The sequence below is a fragment of the Ictidomys tridecemlineatus genome, chromosome 2, assembly GCF_052094955.1.
Source record: "Ictidomys tridecemlineatus isolate mIctTri1 chromosome 2, mIctTri1.hap1, whole genome shotgun sequence".
Classification (NCBI taxonomy): Eukaryota; Metazoa; Chordata; class Mammalia; order Rodentia; family Sciuridae; genus Ictidomys; species Ictidomys tridecemlineatus.
This window is the reverse complement of record NC_135478.1, coordinates 34560985-34583412: the sequence shown is the minus strand read 5'-3', so window position 1 is coordinate 34583412 and position 22428 is coordinate 34560985. Positions and strand designations below refer to the sequence as shown.

The 22428-nt window shown below is 31.2% G+C and overlaps 1 protein-coding gene across 3 annotated transcripts in view; it reads right to left on the bottom strand.

Annotated features, from left to right (window-relative positions):
* The window catches only part of Top2b (DNA topoisomerase II beta), a 64656-nt gene that overhangs the window by 2944 nt on the left and 39284 nt on the right, over window positions 1-22428 (bottom strand). For all 3 annotated transcript variants that reach the window (XM_078038284.1, XM_078038282.1, XM_078038283.1), the window contains exons 17-33: window positions 22311-22403; window positions 22105-22219; window positions 20617-20738; window positions 20274-20422; window positions 19489-19720; window positions 18272-18406; window positions 17418-17618; window positions 16257-16452; window positions 16020-16111; window positions 12989-13144; window positions 12760-12843; window positions 9966-10160; window positions 6818-6962; window positions 6374-6535; window positions 4679-4880; window positions 3613-3692; window positions 2318-2428 (exon numbers count right to left, since the gene is read on the bottom strand). In XM_078038284.1, the coding sequence (XP_077894410.1) occupies window positions 2318-2428; window positions 3613-3692; window positions 4679-4880; window positions 6374-6535; window positions 6818-6962; window positions 9966-10160; window positions 12760-12843; window positions 12989-13144; window positions 16020-16111; window positions 16257-16452; window positions 17418-17618; window positions 18272-18406; window positions 19489-19720; window positions 20274-20422; window positions 20617-20738; window positions 22105-22219; window positions 22311-22403 (2470 nt within the window). The remainder of the gene's footprint in view (window positions 1-2317; window positions 2429-3612; window positions 3693-4678; window positions 4881-6373; window positions 6536-6817; window positions 6963-9965; window positions 10161-12759; window positions 12844-12988; window positions 13145-16019; window positions 16112-16256; window positions 16453-17417; window positions 17619-18271; window positions 18407-19488; window positions 19721-20273; window positions 20423-20616; window positions 20739-22104; window positions 22220-22310; window positions 22404-22428) is intronic.

Here is a 22428-nt window from a genome sequence, read left to right as displayed (position 1 = left end):
GCCCTAAATAACATGGTCTCTCTCTGCTTGATGCCAGTGTAAAGGCAAACAATTTCTTATAGACGACAACCTGCTTTTTATTTAATTACATGTAATTTGCTTTTAAATAATTCAACTGAGATATTTTAAGGGCCATTAAAATGAATTAAACAATTTTAAATATAATACAGTCATGACAAAAAACTAACATCTGACAAATTATAATCCAAATACAACTACATGTTAAGTTCTAGTTTTGAAAATAAGTTAGAATGGGCAAAGAGCATTTTTAAAAATATATTTTTTTAGTCATAGATGGACACAATATCTTTATTTATGTATTTACTTTTATCTTGTACTAAGGATCAAATCCAGTACCTCACAGGTTCAAGGCAAGCGCTCTACCACTGATTCACAGCCCCAGCCCAGAAAAGCACATTTTTATAGAATCCTCAAATATAATGAATAGAAAGGAAAAAAATACATGAAAATCCTAGATAAATAGACAACAGATAGAAGGTCTCTACTTTGTTGTATTTTGTTTTAAAAATAAAGTATATTTTTTAGCTTCATCTATAGTTCTTCATAAAAACTGATCATTAATTTTTACTTGTGTAGTAAAATCTAATTTGGAAATCTATGTATTGAATAGATAAATTAATTGCAGATTTTTTATTAAAAGTTAAAAATCAGTGCTGAGTCTATGGAAAATGTATTCCTAGTCTTAATCTAAGATGGTAGAGATAAGGTACCCTCACTAGACAACAGCAGGAGGAATTCCACTTCCCTTTTTTTTTTTTTTAAGATGGACAGAATATCTTTATTTTATTTATTTTTATGTGGTACTGAGGATCGAACCCAGTGCCTCACATGTGTGAGGCTAGCGCTCTACGGCTCAGCAATAACCCCATCCAAGGAACTCTACTTCTTTATGGTGGTAGGAGCCAAAGACTATGGTTTTTCCCCACTTTGAATCCTAATGACTAAATCTACCACAAGAATCTTGAGGCTCCCTACAGTAGGAACAAAAATGTGACAAAGCTGGGTAACAGGGATTATGTTTTTATTCGGCAAGTTTTCCAAACCTGTAGTGCAGTCGAATTTTCAACACTACCAAACAAACATAGTTAATTATCTGAATATACAGGTTGCCTTTGTGCCATAAACAACTGGGATTACAGAATTTAACTTGTATAATAATACATGTAATTTAGGACTAATACAGAAAATCTCAGTGAGACATGATGTGTCTTCTTATTGAAATATTTTATGGGAATTATATTTTGGAAGAACATTAGAGGGAGAATTTGGAGGAACCAGTATAAAACATATATCCCAGAGTTCGATTACCTGAGAGGTAAGGGCACTAAGCTATTTACAGGCCAGAATAGTTGGGTCAATTACTTTCATAGTAATAGTTCAGTCACTAAACTAATACTTTCCTGCCTTCAACTAAGCATAGCTGAGGGCAGGAAAGTATTAATATGCCTGCACAACTGGAAAGAGAAATTCCTCCAGCAAAGAATGTATATGCTGGTCAATGGGTACTGAAGAGCTAAGGGCAATGGGATATGGGTATATAACCCAATGTGGCTAGAGAAACTCTTTTACAGCCAATCAGTGTCACCATTGTCTTAATATATTCATAGTTTAAGTAGGGAGTTTTATAGTTATTCTGCTCCACTCGACACATAAATAAATATAATGGTGTGGCATGGTGTAGATTTTTAAGATCCTTAGGTAACAGCCTGTATTGTTTATTTGTTGTTTTATACAGCATCTCAGTTAAATCTATCTTTCAAAGTACAGTATTGTCTTCCAAACACAAAAGACCAATACTGATCTCCTTCAAAAAGACCAAGGTATATACTTTGGTGCTAGAAATAGATTTATAAATCAACGTGGTGTTTCATGGATGATCTAAGGCTAAGAAGAAAATTACATGACTCACAGAGAAAAACAGGATCCTAACTGAACTAACCAATCTGTCACATAAGGAGCAGAGGCAAGACTGACATAGATAAGAGAATTAGGCTACTAGAATAAGAGAAGATTTCAATCCACTTTAAAAATCTAACAAGGAACTTTACCAGAAAACTACTTTTAGATATCAATGCATTCAATAATTATAATAGCTTTAAAATGTAGTCTTATAAACATTTTAATAGTTGTCTCCCATTTTCTAAAATGAGAGATTCTCCTTATACTCATTTAAACTTTAACATTATTATAGTGACATCCTAGCACAAATAGTTCAAATTATATTAAATTTCATTTTACATCAATTATCCCTACATGGCTTATGCAATGTTTAACACAATCAAATAAAAGCACATACCCTTTTTAGCAGCTACTGTTTTACTTGGAACTTTATCTGTTTGCTTCAGACCAAATGATGGTGAAAAAACAGAAGCAGTATCTTCTTCATTACTGTCAAATTTAGCTGAATCTAAAAATTTCAAAGCTGTTTTTAGTAAAGAGATTCTATAAAGACCTCTGAGTAAACTTTGATTCTTTTAACTGATGACTTCTCTTTAGCTAGATAATTGATCTTGTAAGTTTCTATTTTGTGATCATATAATCCACAATACACAAACAGCTGAAAATAAAAAATATATCAATGTTATACCTCAAAAATATTAACTCTGCTGTGAAACAATACAGAAATGCATAGAGTAGTACCCCAAAACTAATCATTTAAAACCTAACTGACCAGTTAAAAATATATATACTGCCGATTTAGTTTAAAATGATATATGAAAAACTCCATTGGTTATTTTAGTATCTAAACAAATAATACCACTAACCTTTCAGGAACATTAGTAATAATGTTCAAATATAAAAGAGTAGTAGGATTCCATATTTTTAAAATCAATAAACCACTGGAGATTAATTAAAAGGCATGCATACAGACTTACCTTCAGTTAATTTTTATACACAAATTAGTATAATTAGGCAATCAATTATTTCCTCCCTCAAACCATAGCAGGAATTTTAAAATAGCTACTTGGATTAAGTGAATATTTATACATAATGATTTTGACATATTGTTAAAATGAACATCTATCTATACATAAAAAACATGTACCAAATTTAGGTAATGTCTGTGTGTATTTAAATATACGTGTACTTAAAAATGTAAGACAGTGAATCAAGTAAGTAAAAATGTCACACATTAAGAAACACAGGAAATAAAAAATACACCCTGCTTAAATTTGTTCCTCTGAAGGTTTTAATTTCTTAGCTACTAGAATGTAGTAAAACAAATCTGCATCTATATTGGTACCCTGATAACTTCACAATGCCATGAAAATCAAGTTTTCATCTTCCAAAAATTTTTTTATATTTCTTTTCTCCCATTATTAAAACACTATATCAATACTCTATACATAAATAGTTTAGCATCTGTCTATCTATATTAAATGTTCCATAACACCTATTCCAACCAAATCAGTTGCAAATCACCTCAGGAAAAGTAAATAAACCTTAATATGCTGAGAAAAATGTAAAAAAGTAGATTCCTACTCATAAATTATTCAGAAATTAAATCCTGACCTAATGATTTATCTACTGATTTCTCTCCAACCAAACACAGCAATAATAATTAACAATGAGATGTCTAAATGAGCATACCATCTTCTGACTTCTGAGAGTAGGAAGGAAATGAGAAGAGATTCCCAAAGTCCTGACTTTTTTTGTCATGTGAAGATTTTCTATTAGAAAGAAAATAAACACCACAAAGATGATATAATTAAAATGTCTGCTTTTAACCCTGACAAGTTATTGCAGGATTATTATCACAGAGTAAAACTTTTGTTCTTTCATTTCTTTCTCTTTTTCTGTTAAAGACAGGACCAAAAAACCTTTTTCACCAGTGTGCAGACCTGCACACAAACCATGTTCATACACAGACACACACGATAAATCAATAATTTAACATAAAATAAGAACTGAGCAACAGTTTAAAGTTATTCAAAATACCATTAAACAAAATTCTATGATTGATAGAAATAATCATTCCAGAATTTGACATCAGCAAATTATTAGCAAAGACCCAAAGAGAAAACGGAATCCCCCTTAGAGCAGGCAATAATCTCTTATCTTAGGCCACAGGTAAGCAATTATTTCAGAATTTGGTCAAGGCCAATTATTTTAAGTGAAAAAAATACTTTACAAAACCTCAAATAGTTCACAAACTTTATATCTTGAATTTTAGTACTGACAGTCACAAAAAGCAAGGAAAAAAAAAAAAGTTCAAGGCCAAATTCAGGGAAGAAACAAACTTCTCAATTTGAAAATTTTAGTAACCTTTCTCAGAATCAAGAGTTATCCAACAATATACCATGAGCCTCCTGTGTATTTTTGTAAATAATATTTTACTGGAATAGCTATACTCAATTATTTACATAATGTTTATGGCTCTTGTCTCATTACACTGGCAGGAATGAGTAGCTATGACAGTATCCATATGGCCTGCAAAGCCTAAAATATTTACTGTTAGGCACTTTAGAGGAAGGAATGGCAATTTTTTTTCATAAACTACAGCAATAGCTATGGAATAGCTACAATATTAACAAGATTAATTCATGAAGAAAATCTTACCTAGAATCATAATTTCTTGGAACTCACTATAAGATCTTTGGCAAAAGCCTAAAACAACTATATCATATTATTAAACAGCAGCTGCTTCATTACTTACTCTGGAGTAGTTTTTGATTTGCCTGGAGAAAATGTATATTCATCTTTATCTAAACCATCTGAAGGAACAAATTCGTCTTCCCCATCATTTGTTATGGGAGATGCTTTAACTTTCAATTCCTCTAAATCATTATTGTCATCATCATCATCAGCATCATCATCCTCTTCTTCAGAAAAATCAAATGTGTACTTAGGTCTTTCAGCTACAAGAATAAAAAATAAATATTAGCCAGGCATGGTGGTACAGACCTGGAGTCCCAGCTTCTCCAGAGACTAAAGGAGAAGGATGGCTTGAGTCCAGTCTGGGCAACATAGTGAGATCCCATCTCAAAAACAGAGAAAAGAATGTTAATTTAAATCCTAGCTTTATCCACATGAAATATTTTTAAATACACAAAGAAAAAGACAAGCATTAAGAGAACAAAAACTAACAATTTTGGCCTCAAAATGTTATAATCTGTCTTACACTTTTCTGGAGGGTACACAATTCTGCATATTAAAACAAACTGATAGGACTATTTGGTTAGGATGCTATTTGTTATACTTAAATATTACTCAAAAACAAAAAGTAGTCAAAAAGGCCTTGTTGCCTATAAACACTGTACAAATTACTACTACTATTTCCCATTTTCTGGGGTTACAAATGACAATTTTTGTAGTTCTTTAAAAAAATAGAAGTTTTTAATCTAAAGAGGCTAAGAGAAAACCTATCTTCAAAGTTCATTTTACCATAAAATAACAAAGACAGTAAATTTCAGATAAATGAAAGACAGGAAACATAAAACCTCAATATGATAATAAAACAATAGATTGATATAATGCAAAAAGATACCAAGTATGGGGAAAGACATTGGTATAATGTAAGCTAGTTTTATAATTTCTAGGTTTTATGGAATAAAACTTTTAAACATTTGTATGCTATGAAATTTTATATTTCATTTTTCATGTTTGGAAAAGCCTAAATACATTTTGAAGCACTTTATTAATTTTCATGTAATATTATGTTACCTCTGTTCTTTCACCTATATATATCTACATTAGGAAAAGAAATTCAATCACCTAATGATTAGAAAAATCAAAATTTCAAGGCCTGACATATAATTAAAAATATATCTACCAGAGTTACATAACCACAATGTTGCATCATTCATTTAAATAAATTAGGACTTACAAATTTGAGAAGAATTGATAAAACAAGAAATACATCATATTTTAATTGAATACTTCAAGTTTATGTATATCCAGAAAGGATCAAGTCACATGCTTATAGGAATTTAAAATAACAAAATGGGATTCTATAGTTTAATCTTATCTCTGGGATTATCTAAGAAATCTATGTGCATAGAATAAAATTCTTAAATTAGGAGGAAATTTTTTATGACACAAGTGGTAGAAAATAAAAACAAAAGCACAAAGGTCTTCTAATCCATCACTGGCATACTTCTAATGCACTTTTTAAAAAACCAAGTAACTTAAAAAAGTTATGGAGGGAATATATCCCAAACTCTATAAGATTCAAGAAGAAAATATGATTTACTTTAGAAAAAAGTATTTTCCAACTTTACTAGAAAAGATCATTCTAGAATTTTTTGTCTTACTATAACTTCTTTTGTCTTACTATAGCTTTAGCAACGTAGCTAATACTAATAATTTCAAACTATATAATATACAAAAAATATGAAACATATCATTATACCAGCTGCTCTCCTAAGCAAAGAATCTCTTGGAATAACCACAGGTTCTGTTTCTTCCAAGTCACTTTCTGACTTGGATTCATCATCTGACCAAGGATTCCGTTTCTTCACTTTTTTTGCACCAGGTTTACCAGATGATGTAGGTGTTTTTCTAACCCTGGTACCTAAAAGCAAAACAACAGTAATAAGATATACAGAAGTATTTATACAAATGTAATTAGTACAAATAAAAGTGCTATAATGAAAAGTTCATTATAAAATAATAAATGTTCATGAAAATTGAAAATATTACTTCAACTACTAGCAACTTCTTTTTTTAAAAAAAAAAAAAAAAAAAGCACAACTTAAAAACTCCAGAAATACCCGGTACACATAATGTTCTCTGTGTGTATGTGGCACACACACACACACACACACACACACACACACACACAATAATTTCTCACCAGGCTCCTTTTTCTCCTTTTTGGGTTTGGGACCTTTATTTACAGGAACTGATGAGGTCAGTGCCTCTTCTCCTGTACCTTCTACTGGTGTTCCACTGAATTCTTCATCAAATTCCACTTTCACTGCTGTGGTATCAAGATCACCCTACATATTAAAAAGAAAATTAAATCATAAATATATATATATATAAATTAACACTAAATATTTTAGAAATCTACTTCCACTTAATAGAGAGCTTCTTTATATCAAGTGTGTTCTTTAAAAATGTGACCCTTGATGGAAATCAATATGGAGCTTCCCTAATACACTAAGAATGGAACCACTATAGACCCAGCTATATCACTCTCCTTGGTTTTTACTGAAAAGAATTAAAGTCAGCATTCTATAGTGATACATGCATGCCCATGATATAGTAGCACATTTCACACCAGCCTAGGTGCCTGTCTACATACGATTAGATAAAGAAAATGTGAAATAGACAGACACTGGAATTTTTTACTCAGCCATAAAGAACAATGAAATTATGTCATTTGCAGAAAAAACTTGAAAACATCATGTCAAGCAAAAAAAGCTGAACTTAAAATGAAGTATTGTATGTTTTCTCTCTCATGTAAAGGCTAGAGAGAAAAAAGGTAGGGGGTCAGGGGAGGAATCTAATAAAAATAGAAAGGAAACCAGTAGAGTAGAAGAAGATCAGGGGAGAGAGGAAAGGAAGGGAGAAAAAGGGAAAGTAGAAATGAAATTGACTAAATTATGGTGTAAACATGTAAGAATGTGTAATAACAAATCCCACTAATCTGTATTTAGTTGAGGCCCTAAAATATGACTATGATCAGATCATGTTTTACTTTATATATCTGAAGCAAATGATATTGCTTACTAATCTAATTTTCTGGTACCTTCAATGAGATCACAGCTTATGCTTACAAGAAGTCAGCATCTGATAATCAAAGAACTTGCAAATAGCTAAGTACACTAAAAGGCACCTGCAAAGTAAGTTCCTATGGTCAAGGCTTATATAGACTAGAAAAGACATTCAAATTATTGAAAGAAAATAAGCAACACGTGTCATGCACTGCTGGGCACTGTAAGGCAAAGTCCCCAACCCTAAGACTATGGGGGCAGAAGGATAGAAAAAGACTAATCATTATGATACAAATAACAAATACAGAAGGCAGTGACACAAGGTGGAAAGTGAGAAACTGCTGAATGCAGGGTCAGGGAAGGGTCTATAGAGAAGGCTTTCTGATTGAGTTCTGAAGGAATCATGTGAGTTTGCTAGGTGAGTAGTAAAGAATATCCCTAGCAGAAGGCAAAGAGGCATGAAATACCACATTATGTTTGATCTATCTGGCTTTAAACACAGGAAATAGTCTACTGTGATTCAAGGAAAAGTGAGGAGAAAAAATAGCCTGGAGTATAAACATAAGAAGGCATGTAGATATTAAATCACTATATACCAGACTCTGTATGTAAGCAGTGGAGAGTCACTTACTTTTTAGAAATATCATTCTGGTGGTAAAAGACAAATCTAAAAGGAATAAAGTAAAAAAAAAAAAAAAAAAAGCAGAAATCACAACTAACTAGAGACAGGGAGACTAGATAAGACCACCACTTTAAAGTACTCAGAGAAAACTTATATAATTCTGAAGCAGTATCAAAAGGCAGCAAGGTAAGTATGTGGATTTTGGAATTACTTAATAGGCAGCCAGTAGTATTTATAGATTAAATAGGAAAACTCACATTTTTTGGTGGTTAGTGCTGGCAGTGAGTTAAGATACTAAGAGAAGGCACAGAGCAGGTTTTGAAATCAGAACAAGAGGTCCAGTTGTAGATGTGCTAAGTCTGAGGGGTTTGGGCATTCTAGAGGCTATGTAAGCCTAGCACTCCTGAAAAATATCTCCTGGCTTAGGGACATAGATTTAAATCATCATTGAAAGTGGGAAAAGCTCTGAGCAAACATGTGGTTACTTAAGGAAAAGATGTGTAAAATGGAGAAAAGAGTGCTGAGAACTGCAGCTAAAAACATGAAAAGAATGAAAAGAAGAAAACCCATTTTCCTATGGAGAAAGTCAAGTGTGTATGTGGTGATGAGAAAAGCAAGGGGAGAGTGGTAAAGACTTCAGTTTATCAGAAAAGAAGAGAGTGCCTACTCTAGTGTCACAATGTTCCTATGCTTCAAATACTAGCTCTGTACAGAAAATTCTCCAAACTCTAACTTAAGCTCTTAGTTCTAATTAGACCTATCCTCTTTTCCAAACTACTTATGTATCTACCTATATATACCTACATATGAAGTTAAATCAATCTATCTATATATCTATTTCTACATTTATATCCATATACAGGACCCCCCCAACCAACATACACACCTATATATCTACATATATATTTCTTGGACTCCAAAATATCAATCTGCCCACAAATATTAACCTAAACATACTGCACATCCTGTTTTCTCAGTCCTGAACTTTCTTTCCAATTTTTCCTTCTGGCTAACCCTGGCGATCCTGCTCAAGGACAAGTAAATGTCATTTTTTTTTAAGTCCTCAATAGCACCTATAAGTGCCAATTACATAGGATGTGCTTACTACTTAAAGGCAAAAATAGATGAATAAAAGATAACTTAATTTGAAAACCAAAAACCCCTTTTCTTCTATAAAAGTTCCTTAATTGGTCATGATATAGAAATTAAGTTTATATTTTAAAGCTAATAAGCTCTTTTGTGCTAAGATTTTAATTTAGAAAGTTGTTGAGTGGAGTGCTGAATAATTCATGTAAAAAATGAATTAAAACTGGGTGCAGGGGCATGCACCTATAGTCCCATGTATTTGGGAGACTGAGGATTGCTTGGGCTCAGGAGTGCAAGACCAGCCTGGGCTACATAGTAAGACACCCATCTTAAAAAAACAAAAAATCCTGAATTAAGTAAGAAGCTTTTCACATGTATGTGATCCTTGATCAATAATATATTATTCTTTCCATGGATCAACTGCTCTCATAGAATAAGATTTCCTAATAACAACTAAAATATATTAGAAAAAAATAAAACATTATTAAGCTCATGGTAAAAATTAAAATGATATATATATTTACATAATATAGAAATAGACTAACTAATAAGCCAACACAAGAGATGTATTATACCTTCTTTTTCTTCAGCAACTTTTTGCTGGCATCTGCCTTCATAGCGGTAATTTCAGGAATTATTCTTCTCCCATAAGGTGAGGGCATTGTCTCTTCCAACTGAAGTTTCTTCACCTTAGGTTTGCCAACTTTACCTTTTATTGCTTTTCCAGACATTCCTGCCAGAATATCTTCTCGTTCTTGTGCTTCCACTTTCTGAAGTATAATTTTAAGGGGACAGGGGATGCATAAACAACTCCTTAGAAAAGATAAAACACTACAGCATAAAAAATTAAAGTAAATTTTACTAAGAAATAAAGCTTGTCTTTCAATCTGAGATTAAGTAATGGGAAGGAAATGAAAAAGTGAGAAGACCTGAGTTGTAACCCCAATTCGCCTAACTCATTTTTAATAAAAGGGGGTGGTAGTGACTAAATGACTAAAATGATCCCTTCCAATTCCAAGATCCTATATAGATTTATTATTATAGGACCAAGACCTCTGATGACCTGGTACCATCAGAAGTCTGACAAATCACACAAAGGCAATTCTATTAAGAAGTATAAAGCTATTTTCCATTGTTTTAGTCATAATAGTGGTTCATAAATGCAAAATCAGAAAGTATGAAAAATTAAAAGTCTCAAGATTCTTAGACTGAACTTATGAGGTTCTAAATAATAGTAAATGAGGACATAATCAAGATTAATGTCATATATTCTGTATTTTACAAAATTATTCTTTGAAATATTAACAAGCTTTGAAAGATACAAGGAAAATTGTATCTCTTGAAAGATATTTAAAGATATTTATAGCAATAATTTAATTTAAAGAGATATTTATAACACAATAATTTAATAAACTAAAGACCTGGATTTTAACCTTGACACTCCTACTACTAATATGTACCCTTAATAAATAAATAATTTAGCCAGGTGCTGTAATGCACACCTATAATCCCAGCAGCTTGGGAGGCTGAGGCAGGAGGCACTAAGCAACACAAGTTCAAGCCAGCTTTAGCAAAAACAAGGCACTAAGCAACTCAGTGAGACACCCTGATTAAAATATATATATATATATATATATATATGGCTGAGGATGTGGCTCAGTGGTCTAGTATTCCTGAGCTCAATCCATGGTACCCACAGATAGACAGATAGATTAGATGGATAATTTGCAGAGCCATGTATGCACTAGGCATTAAAAATATCTGTGGGGCTGGGGATTCAAGCAGTAGCGCGCTCGCCCAGGTTCGATCCCCAGCACCACATACAAACAAAGATGTTGTGTCCACCGATAACTAAGAAATAAATATTAAAATTCTCTCTCTCTCTCGCTCTCTCTCTTAAAAAAAAAAAAAAATCTGTGATCCCCATTTTATGATGAGGGGCTCACCGGATAAATACTTGTTCTTAACCATAATGATATAAGTCCTTTCTAAGCAAGTTACTTAAATTCTCTAGGGTCTGGATCCTTATCTGTATAATAGATTAATAATAATATTTTTCATTTAGGGTGAGGATAAGGTCACTTTGAGGACTACACAAAATATAGCATATAATATTCAATTAATATAATGATTAGACTTTAAATGATACAGAAAGACATGAAATTTAAGTCTAAATTGTTTTAGATGCTTAAAGAATACTACATCTAGAATTTAAATAAGTTGTTTGGACCTACTTTGTTAATAATAATAAGATGAAGTGATGAATTAAAAATGAAATGAGCATTTTTTTTCCACTAAGTTTGCTTTGAATGTTGTCTTCAGTAATGAGGAAATTTATGGGAATAATCACTAAAAGTTTTCCGTTTTATTCTATTACTCACTGATCAAATACATTAATATTAATCAGGAACAGTAAGTTTCCTTTTAACATAGACTTGCTTCATTTAAATGGATCCCCCCACAGTTCTGGGGATTCAACCTTGGGCCTCATACATGCTAGGCAAGTACTCTGCATCTGAGATATACCCATGAGTTCAATATTAATTTTGTAATGTATAAACCAGCAGGAAAAATGTGACTCTAATTTTTAAAAAGTATAAGTAATGAGCAATATTTAACAGGCATAAATCAAGGTATACTTATATTATAGCACTGAAAAGATCATTGAGGAAACTAGAATAGCAGCACTAAACAATTCCAGAAATTCTATGAGGCAAGTAATATATCAAACTTGTTAAAAATTCTAATTCTGACAAACTATAAAAATAAAACTACAGCATGTGGACAATAAATCAGTGAAACAATTTTAAAAAGTAATATATGAGTAACAAATTGTAGTTTACCTTTTGCTATTCTAAATCAGATGTTCAAATTGCTGCCATTAACTTAATTTTTAAAGTGGACAATTTTAGACAAGGTTTGCATTTTATATTTTTTTGTATACATTTTTTTCTTTTATTTATAAATTGGAATTCTACTTGGAGAAAACTAGAAAAAAAATGTTTTTTTTTTGTTATAAGTCTAAAGAGACTATTATTTCACTCCCAAAGTCAATTATATATACAATTATATGATCTTACCTCTTTCCAGGAAAACATTAAAATGACTCAATTAGTTGAATTAGAAGTCAGTTAAGAAATTTTAAGTAATAGAAAGTATTAGAATTAATTTATTCTAAATTTCTAACATTTATATTCACACATAACAGAAATAACTTCTTTATAAATTTGTAGCTCTATAGCTTAGCATAGAGCTAACTTAGCTTTTAAGTGAAACAGAGGTAAAGGAAATTCTGAGATAATTTTAGAAGTTTTCATTCTTATCTTACAAACATAGTTTTCCAAATATATTTTAATAGACTTAACATACATCTAGTTCTTCAACAAATGCTGCTAAATCTTCTTTCCAAAGATCTGAAGGAGATTTTCTTTTAAGATCATTGACCTCTCGTCCCTATAATAAAAAAGTAGTAGAGTTTGACATTCAATAACTTTCAAATGTATAAAGAGTAAATCAAAATACTTATATTTGGAAAAGGAAAAAAGATATGGGGAATACTGAAATAGTTTCAAATTATTTAACCCACAAAAGTTCATACTTTTGCATCTCTCTGTTTAATCAGTTCTTCAACTTTTTCTTTAGTAAGAGACCACAGAGACATATTTAAAATATAATTAAAATCAGGGCCTGAAGGAGTTCCTGAATCAGAGGAACTATCATCATGCTGGTTTTGCGTTTCTTCCTCTTCTGCTGCCTGTAAAAAATAATAAACTTCATATTAAAGTCCTATATAATATCAAATGAGTGTTTAATTTATTGAATACTGACTTAAAAATTATACAAGCACTACAACTTCAGGGTGGTAGGGTTATTCCAGATTATCTGCAAAATTACCTATAAACCTGTATTTCCTACAAAAAATGTTTAAGGCCTGAGGATGTATGGCTCAGTGGTAGAGCACATACCTCGTATGTGTGAGGCTCTGGATTTGATCCCCAGTATCAGGAACAGAGAGGGTGGAAATTAAGATTTTCTAAAGATGCACAATAAAATCTTTAGAAGCAAAAGTATCTTCAGTTCCTATTCACCCATAAATCTGAGGAAAAATTAAATGCTTTCCCCAGAAACTGAGTCATGAATTAAGAAGACACTATCTTAAAAATTATTGAATAGAAATAATGTTTTATCATTGCATGTTGTCAGATTTTTATACTGGTGAATGAATGAGAAATTAGAAAAATGTTTTTATTTGTAATAAATATAAATAAAGTACATTCACTCAATAAGGATGACATCTTAATAAAAATTCTCTAAAGCAAAAAATACTCATGTGAGAACTCAAAATAAATTCACTCAAGAATTTAAGAGTTGGTTAGAGTAAGAAGTGTCAGAGCTTTTCTGGGATTTAATTTATAAGGTTTTTATTTTTTTTTCTTCTTCATAAAAACAAACTGACAAAAAAATCCCTCCTGTATTAATATTAAATTTCAAAATACAATGAATTTAGCAAAAGTTATTTTAGGTGACACTGCCTTTAACAGTTTAAAAATAGACATTTCATAAATGTATCTATGTTGTTTAAGGCACTCATGATAATTAAAAATGATACTCCATCAAGCAAAAAAATTCACTTTTGGTAACAGAAAAAAAAACAGCGTTACAATTAAAAAGTTTTAATAATGTATATATACACAAAATAAGGTTTACTTTGGAAATTAAAAAATTAAAATTAAAAATGCAAAGCAATATGCTTCTTTATAGGAATGAAACTAACTCAATTAAGCAACATAAGCCAAATAAGGAATGCTGTTGAGTTGATAGATGATTGGTAAGTGCCTAGATAACTCATGACAAATTAAGTATTCTACAGTTTTTAAAAATTTTCATGAGACAATGGGTTGCTATGGAGAACTTAGGTTGTTCTACTGAAGAATATTATTAGGATGCCTTAAAATCCTGTGTAAACCCATACTTGAGAAGTCCATTCTGCATAGCTTTTAATGACAAAGTATTGTAAATGAGTACTCTATGAATATATATGTAAATTTCATTCTTAAGAGGACTACAACTAATAACATCTTCAGAAATGAATGAAAATTAGATTTTCAAGTTCTAATGTCAGAATTCCATTAAATTTTAGGAAAAGGCCTCAATCTTCTAGTTAATTCCTTTATAATTCTAACTCTCTTCTCCAACTTCATATAAAAGAACACTCTTTAAGAGCAATAGCTTTTAGTACCTGAACCCCCTTCTCAAATGTATACATGGCCAACATGCCAAAAAATTTGATGATGATAATGCGATTACTTAAATCAATTTAGCCTTTACCCACAGATTCTACTTTCACCAGAAGGGCATTCTCAAGCCACAACCACCTTTACCCTTACAAACTAAGCATTAAAATCATTAGCTTTCTAGTTAATATTTTAAAGATATAGTTTAAACCAATGGTAATACAAACATGGGCAAGTAATGCAGAAACCATAATTTGGAGTTTAACAAAACAATAAAACACACTAAGAGGAAACCAAAGTGCTCCAGTCATCTTAATTTTAAATGTTGCCCATCTTGTTCTACCCTATTTTCTTCAAACGATGAACAAGCCTATTATCAATTTACTTTGGTTTTACTCACTTTAATATATGGCATTTATTGACTATAAAAATCAAAAAAAGTTAAATAATGTGAACAAATGCAGAATTTCAATGTAATTTGATGGAAAATATGAAAACATTATGGTTGAGAACTCTAAAGTGTAGGAAAGTCTAAAATTTCAGTTTGTTATATTACAATCATAACTATCTTTAAGAGATGTTAACATTATCAATATCATATATTCAATTAATCCATTTAAATATCTAAAAGTTAATTCAAATTTTCTTCCTTTTCTACATTTTTTGTTCTCAGTCACAATGCTATGTTGCCTTTTCAATCTTTTCTTTTAATTATATATAACATCAAGTAAGTAATTCCTTAAGGGACTCTCAAAGTTTCTATATTCTATTCATTGAAGTAATATTACTACTTTATGATCTGAAATGGACAACTTAAATAATAAGACATCAGACTTTTAATCTAAGTTCCAGGGTATAAATCTCTGACCAAAATTCTAAGAATGAATAGAGTACATACTTGGTGCTCAATAAGTATTATAATAATAATTATATTGCTTCTTGACTTCCCAGTCTTAACCAAAACAAGATCAAGTGAGCTGTGACCAGATGCCATATTGTGATCATAGACTACATTGCCAAGTGATTTTGAGTGCTACTAGTCAGGCTCCAAGATAGTATACATGCACCTCATAAAAACCACCACCACAAATGACACCCTTTTAATGGCAAGCTCAGGGAAAAAAAAAAAAGGCCAAGGAGACTGAGCTACCTTCTCACACCTGGAGTCATTTCTCCAGGCCCTGGTTGAGTCACACTGGCAAAGTGCTTAGTGGTGATTGTGCACTGCAAATTCCTGTACTGTATCTGTTCTGTGGATAAACAGAAGACTTCAGTCTCCAAATACAACTCAGCACCTTTACCAATCAATGCTAAGTTTAAAATTTAGGGTTGGGTTTTTGTTTTGGAAGTTGCTTGTAAAAGCTTCTCTGAATGTCTTTTTCTGCAAATGATTACCTTTTCTTGTGCTTCTTTCCAGGCTTTCACTGGGTCAGATTCATAACCTCTCTGGACTAACATTTGAATCAAATCTTTCTTTGACCTATTCTCTATGTGAGGGAAAAATAAAGTTAGGATCAAGAAAAGAGATTCAACTTGTATTTGTTTATATTCTACTGATAAAAATGTTTTCTATTAATAAAGATTTTTTTTCCATTTTAACTAATGTTCAAAATTTTAAAAGTTGCACCTTACCTATAGTAATTTTCCCTTGTATCTTCTCTAAAATGAAACGGGCCTGATTGTTAAGCTTTGTAGATTCTGCTCCCAACATTCCTACAAGCCATTCCTTACGTAAACCATAATAACTTAATCGTAAATCAAAAAATTCTTTTAGAATGTCTTGTACAGTTTCATACTTCTTCAGACATCCCATATGATCAAAGAGTACCTAAGCAAAAGATATGTTTTTTTAGATAATATAAATTCCTATTGGTATTTCAATTTATATGTCATCTAAAATATTTAGAATAACCATACTACACATATAAACACACTTAGTACCCCTAAAAGCCATTAAACAGAAATAAACCATTAAGCACATTTCTGTAAATATTCCTTTGGTGCCGCAAGAAACCAATAAAGTCAATTCTCAGAAACTGAAAATATTTAAAGTAATAATTTTCATAGATAAAATAAGCCCTTTTTAAAAAGCATTATTAAATTAGCTATAAAAACCACAAAATATTTTGCTTCAAACTAAAACATATTCTCTAAGCTTAAAAACATTTAAATTCTCCCTCCCTCATGTACTCAGTAAATATGCAGTTGCCACACCCTTTTATAATTACTTGTGCTAAAACTCATTTATTCAAACTATTATTTTTCTCCTTTTACTATTAGCCTTTCTTAGCAGACATATTTTTCCAGCCACTGTGCTACTACTAGATTTTTATTTTCTTTTAATCTATTTTAAATCTAAAAGTTAATTAGAAATAACTTGGATAATCACATCAACTTTTTATCTTACTCCAATTATATATATTAAACACACAAGTTTAATGAAGAAAAAAATTAAGTTTAACAAAGCAGATTTAACAAAGAGATAAATACTCTATAGTTAAATGCTAATAGAGATGGGCATGAGGCACATACAAACCCTGCAACAATCACTCTTACAACTTCGTTTCAGGGAAGGTGTGTGTATCCTTTGTGTTCATGCCCAGATACATAAACACAAAATTGAAAGTAAGGGTCATGAATAAATGAAGAAAGGAATGTATCCCCAGATTCTTCAGCAACTATACAGGTGGAAATATGCATACAAACCTACATACAGTCACTCTTATCATGAATCCAATAACAACAAACCCCTATGACATGCAAGAAAGATTAATAGTAAACCTGATACATTACCATGGAATTACAAGTAAGAGTAGTTTGAAGCTTAAAAACTTTATGTAATCCAGCAGCTTCTGCTTGTGCTAGTTTCTCCTCTGTCATTTTCACCACAAATTTCACAGTTGTGTCAGTATGATATTCTTTATAATCGGAAATTAATGCTGGTGTTTTATCTGTTCCATTTAGCATAGGTTCTAAAACCTGTTCCTTATATACCTATAAAAGATTTAAAAATTAGTAATTCTTTTTATGACTAACTCTCATGTTCTCGTACTAGAAGTCATGCAATCTTTCAAAACTCCTTCACTCCTATGGGGGAGAGGAGAGGAAAACTCCATTTCTATTGTCTCTTGCTCAAACACTATAGAAAAGAACCCGTGGGGATATTCTCAGTGATGAGAAGACATATAAGATAATGGTTCTGATCTACTCCCACTTCAAAGGGCAAGATACAGTCTGACAGTATGCAGAAGATGATATCAAGTAGAACTGACAATAATATGTATCAATTTAGATTTATAACAACAGCTGATGCTGACTTGTATGTACTGACCATATTTATAAGAACTCAAAACACTACTTGTTATTCTATTCCTTTCATTTTAAGGTAAATACAAAGATATAGTCTCTTAAAAAAGCATTTATCTAACATAAATCATACTATATTATCTGAAGAAGTTTTAATTAATTAATTAAAATAATGCTTTAACTACTATTTGAAAATTCAAAGCAAAATTCAATTGAATGAATAGAAATACAAACAGGAATTTTTAAACATTACACAGAACAAACAATGCTGGGTCATTCTTATAACAAAGAATTTCTTAATGCAATGCCCTTCTTATGGGCATTCACATATTAATACTAACCTGTGTCCAAGTTCTAACTGGAAGCTCTGTAATTTCTACTGTGTTTCTATCCACCACAAATATTTCACCACTGACTGCATACTGGTTTTGACCAAGTTCTTGAATTGTGCCTTTAAAGTTTTTGTAGTTTGGAAGCTGCAGAAAAACAAAACATAAAACAAAACTTAAGCTTGCTTTGCTTAAGTACCAGGTCCCATATTTGAATGCCCCTTAGTCTATGGTCTACTGATAGTGGAAGATTAACATGACTAAAACTGAATTTCTGATCCTCAATTATCTCTCTCTAGATGATAATTCAGTGTGGAAACCATAGTTTCTGTTAATATGATTTAAATATCTCCCCCAAATCAACATTTTAGCATCATCTTTCTATTCTTTCTAGAATAGCACTTTTTTTTCCAACATATTGCTCTATCACTTCCTTTCCCTTAGATGATATCCTTTTAAATTCAAACTTCTTGGGCTTCACATTGAAAGTCTTCCAAAGTCTAGAGCCAATTTAATGTTCTAATTTTTGTCAGATGATTTGTATCCTGCAGAATCATTAGTTTTCTCCTATACTTTGCTTCAATATTTTGAATATTCTCATTTTTATTCTCTCAGCTATGGCTTGGATATGGTCTGAGTGTCACCCAAGATTTCACCTGCTGACACTTAATTCCTAATGTTAGGCATTAAGAGAGTAGAAACTTGATTTGACTATTTTAGTAGTATGTAAACCATGTAATAATTCAATTTTTATTTTAAAATACTGGGAAACTAATACAACAAAATGTTAACAGTTTCTGTCTATATGGTAGATTTATGGCTTGTTTTTTTCTCCTTTTCTTATTTGTACTTTCCACAATGAGTATAATTATTTTTATAATGTTTAGTGTAACATCGTAAAGGAATTTCCAAAATTTGGTAGTTTGAGAACAAAAAATAGTTACGTATAATTTTATTGCAAAAGCACCATTCTCTGTATAGTTCAGAGATTTGAAAGCCTGGAATATGGGATATTTTTGAATTTCAACAGTTTTTCCCCCATATATCTCACTTTCAGACTCATTCCTTTATATCTTCTATTGTAAGCACATATCAAGTTATATCATAAAAGGTCTTTATTGCCTGTAGTAGTTCAAAGTGAAAATATTACATTATTTTTCTAAAATGACTGAACTTTACTACTCATACATTATCATTTGTAAAATAAACAATAAATTCTAAAAAATTACCATGGGATGAGGATCCAATCCTTCTAGCATTCGTCTGACATTGTTCACGATTTCCCTAGCATCATAGTTGGGTAGTTTACAAGCCCATCCAGTACCAATACCCTCAGCACCATTTATTAAAACCATGGGAATTATGGGAATATACCACTCAGGCTCTACACGTTGATTATCATCATAAAGGAACTTAAGCAGGTTGTCATCCACAGTAGGAAAAAGTAATCTTGCTAAAGAGCTAATGAAAAGAAAAAGAAGAAAATGGAAAAGTGCCATGGCTTTGAGAAATAATGCTTTTTATCATTGACTTAATGTGTTTAACAGTAAAATTTACATAATGTTAGTATTTAATGCCTGTTTCTCTTGGGCACAAGCAAAGTGAAATGGCTCTATTTTACTTACATATTACTTATCTACCTAAATTCTTTAATACTGCTAAATAGCTGTTTAGTAATTTCCTATTATTGCACATCTAATAGGAATAAAGCATATAACCCATTTTTAACCTATAGAATAAAGTTGTATCAGGAAAAAAAATAACTACATATTGAATAAAGCACATAATCCATTTTTAACCTATAAAATAAAGTGTATCAGGAAAAAAAATCTTTACTTTCATTGGGACTGATTTCACCAAGAATTTACAAAATTTAAGGCTAATGGACTTTGTTCTATTTGTGATCAAATAATTTGGAACATTTATCATCTCTCCACAGCTATTATTCTATTAAACATGTAGTTGATTCTAAACTTCAAATTTAACTTTATAGTATTAAACAGCAAATATTTACCTTAACATTGTGAAAATATAACGAGGACTTGCAGCATCTTTGCCACCATGAAGCCGAGTTCCAAACTGCCCAATGGGCTGAAGCAAGTTAATGTTGTTACTTCCCACGAAGTTCTGAGCCAAATTCACGATAGTCATCATCAATGCTTGCTATAGAATAGAAACAGAATATAACATTAATATTCTAAGTTTTCTATAATTATTCCTCAACTTGTATTAAAATATAAATTTACAATTCGATTACATTTTCAAAGACATTATAAAAAGAAAAATGTTTCATTAGGTATAGCTATGACTCTTGTCAATAATGAAAGTTCTCAATTGACTCCAATCTTAATGCTTACTTCTCCATGATGATAAGCAGACATCTCAGCAACAGATCCAGCCAACTGGGCGACTTTTACTTCACGTTTATCATTCCTCTTGAAACAGGTAAATAAAACTTTTCGTTGGCCTGGCTTAAAGCCTGTTTTTAAAAAAGAACAGCCCTCTTGTAAAAATAATACTTCAAGATATAGTTGTAACAATTCTTTAAGTGAAAACAATGATCTATATATCGAGGCAAGGAAATAAAAAAGCAAAGAGTTTGCTTTTGAAGAACAGCTGTTAGAAATCCTATAACAATATGACTACACACTAATACATTTTCTATTGTAACTAATATATTTTCTGTTGTAAAAGTGAATTGCCAATTGAATGACAATCTTCTGGTCTTAAAGAGTTTCCAAACACTCATAAAACCAAAATGCCAAATGTAACTAAAGTATCAGCAAACCATTGATGAGCCTGACAACTATAACTAAAGTATTCCAAATTGGAAAGAGTCTTATAAAGATTTATTGTGGCTTTTCATGTAGGTTTTAGAATCTAATCAATCTGGATACTCTTCTCAACTTGGTATTTACCAGGTAACTGAGAAAGTCACCAAACCAATAAGCCACAGTGTCCTCAGAGTAACAGAAATAATATCCTTTCTAACAGAGTTATCTTAAGTATTACATGAGATAATGTAAGCACTCTGCTTCCTTCTCAAGCTTCTTGTTCTAGGGCAATAAACTTAGTAATGATCTTTTTAGTATACACTAACCAGAGAATAAAATAATATAATATGTCCACTTCTTTGAAATTTTTATAATCTAATTGAGGAGGCAAAATTAACATAGATAAAGGAAGAGGTACACAATAACTGACATAGAACTTGAGGCATATGAAACCAATTTCAAATAAAATTGGTAGAAAAGACTTCATAAAAGGGAGGCAATTCAAGCTAAAAAGTAACAGATGGAGAGAACTGGTATGAGCTGGGAAAAAAAAAAAAACAAGGTTTACAAAACCCAACAAATTTGCTAAAAAGTTCTAAAATGGGAAAAGAAAAGCAAAGCCTAATAGAGGAGACCAAAAGCTGCCCTAATGGGAAACAGTTTCTAAACTGTGTCAAAGCCAAATAAGTTAAACCACTAGGTTTTGGGCAATGAAGTATGTTCTTAAAGTTTATTCTCTGATAAATATTTTAGAGATTATCAATGTTCCACTTCTCCTTTTATTTTAGAAATTCTGTAATCAATGGGCCAAAGCTTTAAAGACTGGCTTAAGTGTCAATTTTCCTGAAAAACTCAAAAAGGGTTTAAAAGTTTAACTAAGGAATATTAAAAACTTCAGCCTTAACATATCTCAAAAGCAATATCAAAAAGATTTTGAATTCCTCTGAATCAGTTCATCACATGTTTTGTAAGAATTTTAAAATGGATCATAAGGATGACCTAAAGTCCAAGAAATTAAACAATACTCAATAATACATAAAAAAAAAAAACCTTTTTACATAGGATACTCACCATCAACAAGAGATGGTATAGATCTTTCATTGTCTGAGTTTGAGAAAAGAATCAATTCCTTATTGATGAAATCATTGTAAGTCAAATGCTTTGTTGCTGTACCATATAAAAATTGCTAGGAGAAAAGTCATATAGCAATATTGTCATTACTACAAGAATTTTAGTCTCTCTCCTTCTTCCCCAGATCACTGTTCTTTTTGACTAACCTCTGGTAAGCCATGTAATCTACGCTGTCTTCGATCCTCCATAAAATTTGTTAACCACTCTTTTCTGTCATCAATCTTCTTCTTACTGAAAGCCTGAAAGAGTTCAAGTAATGATTTC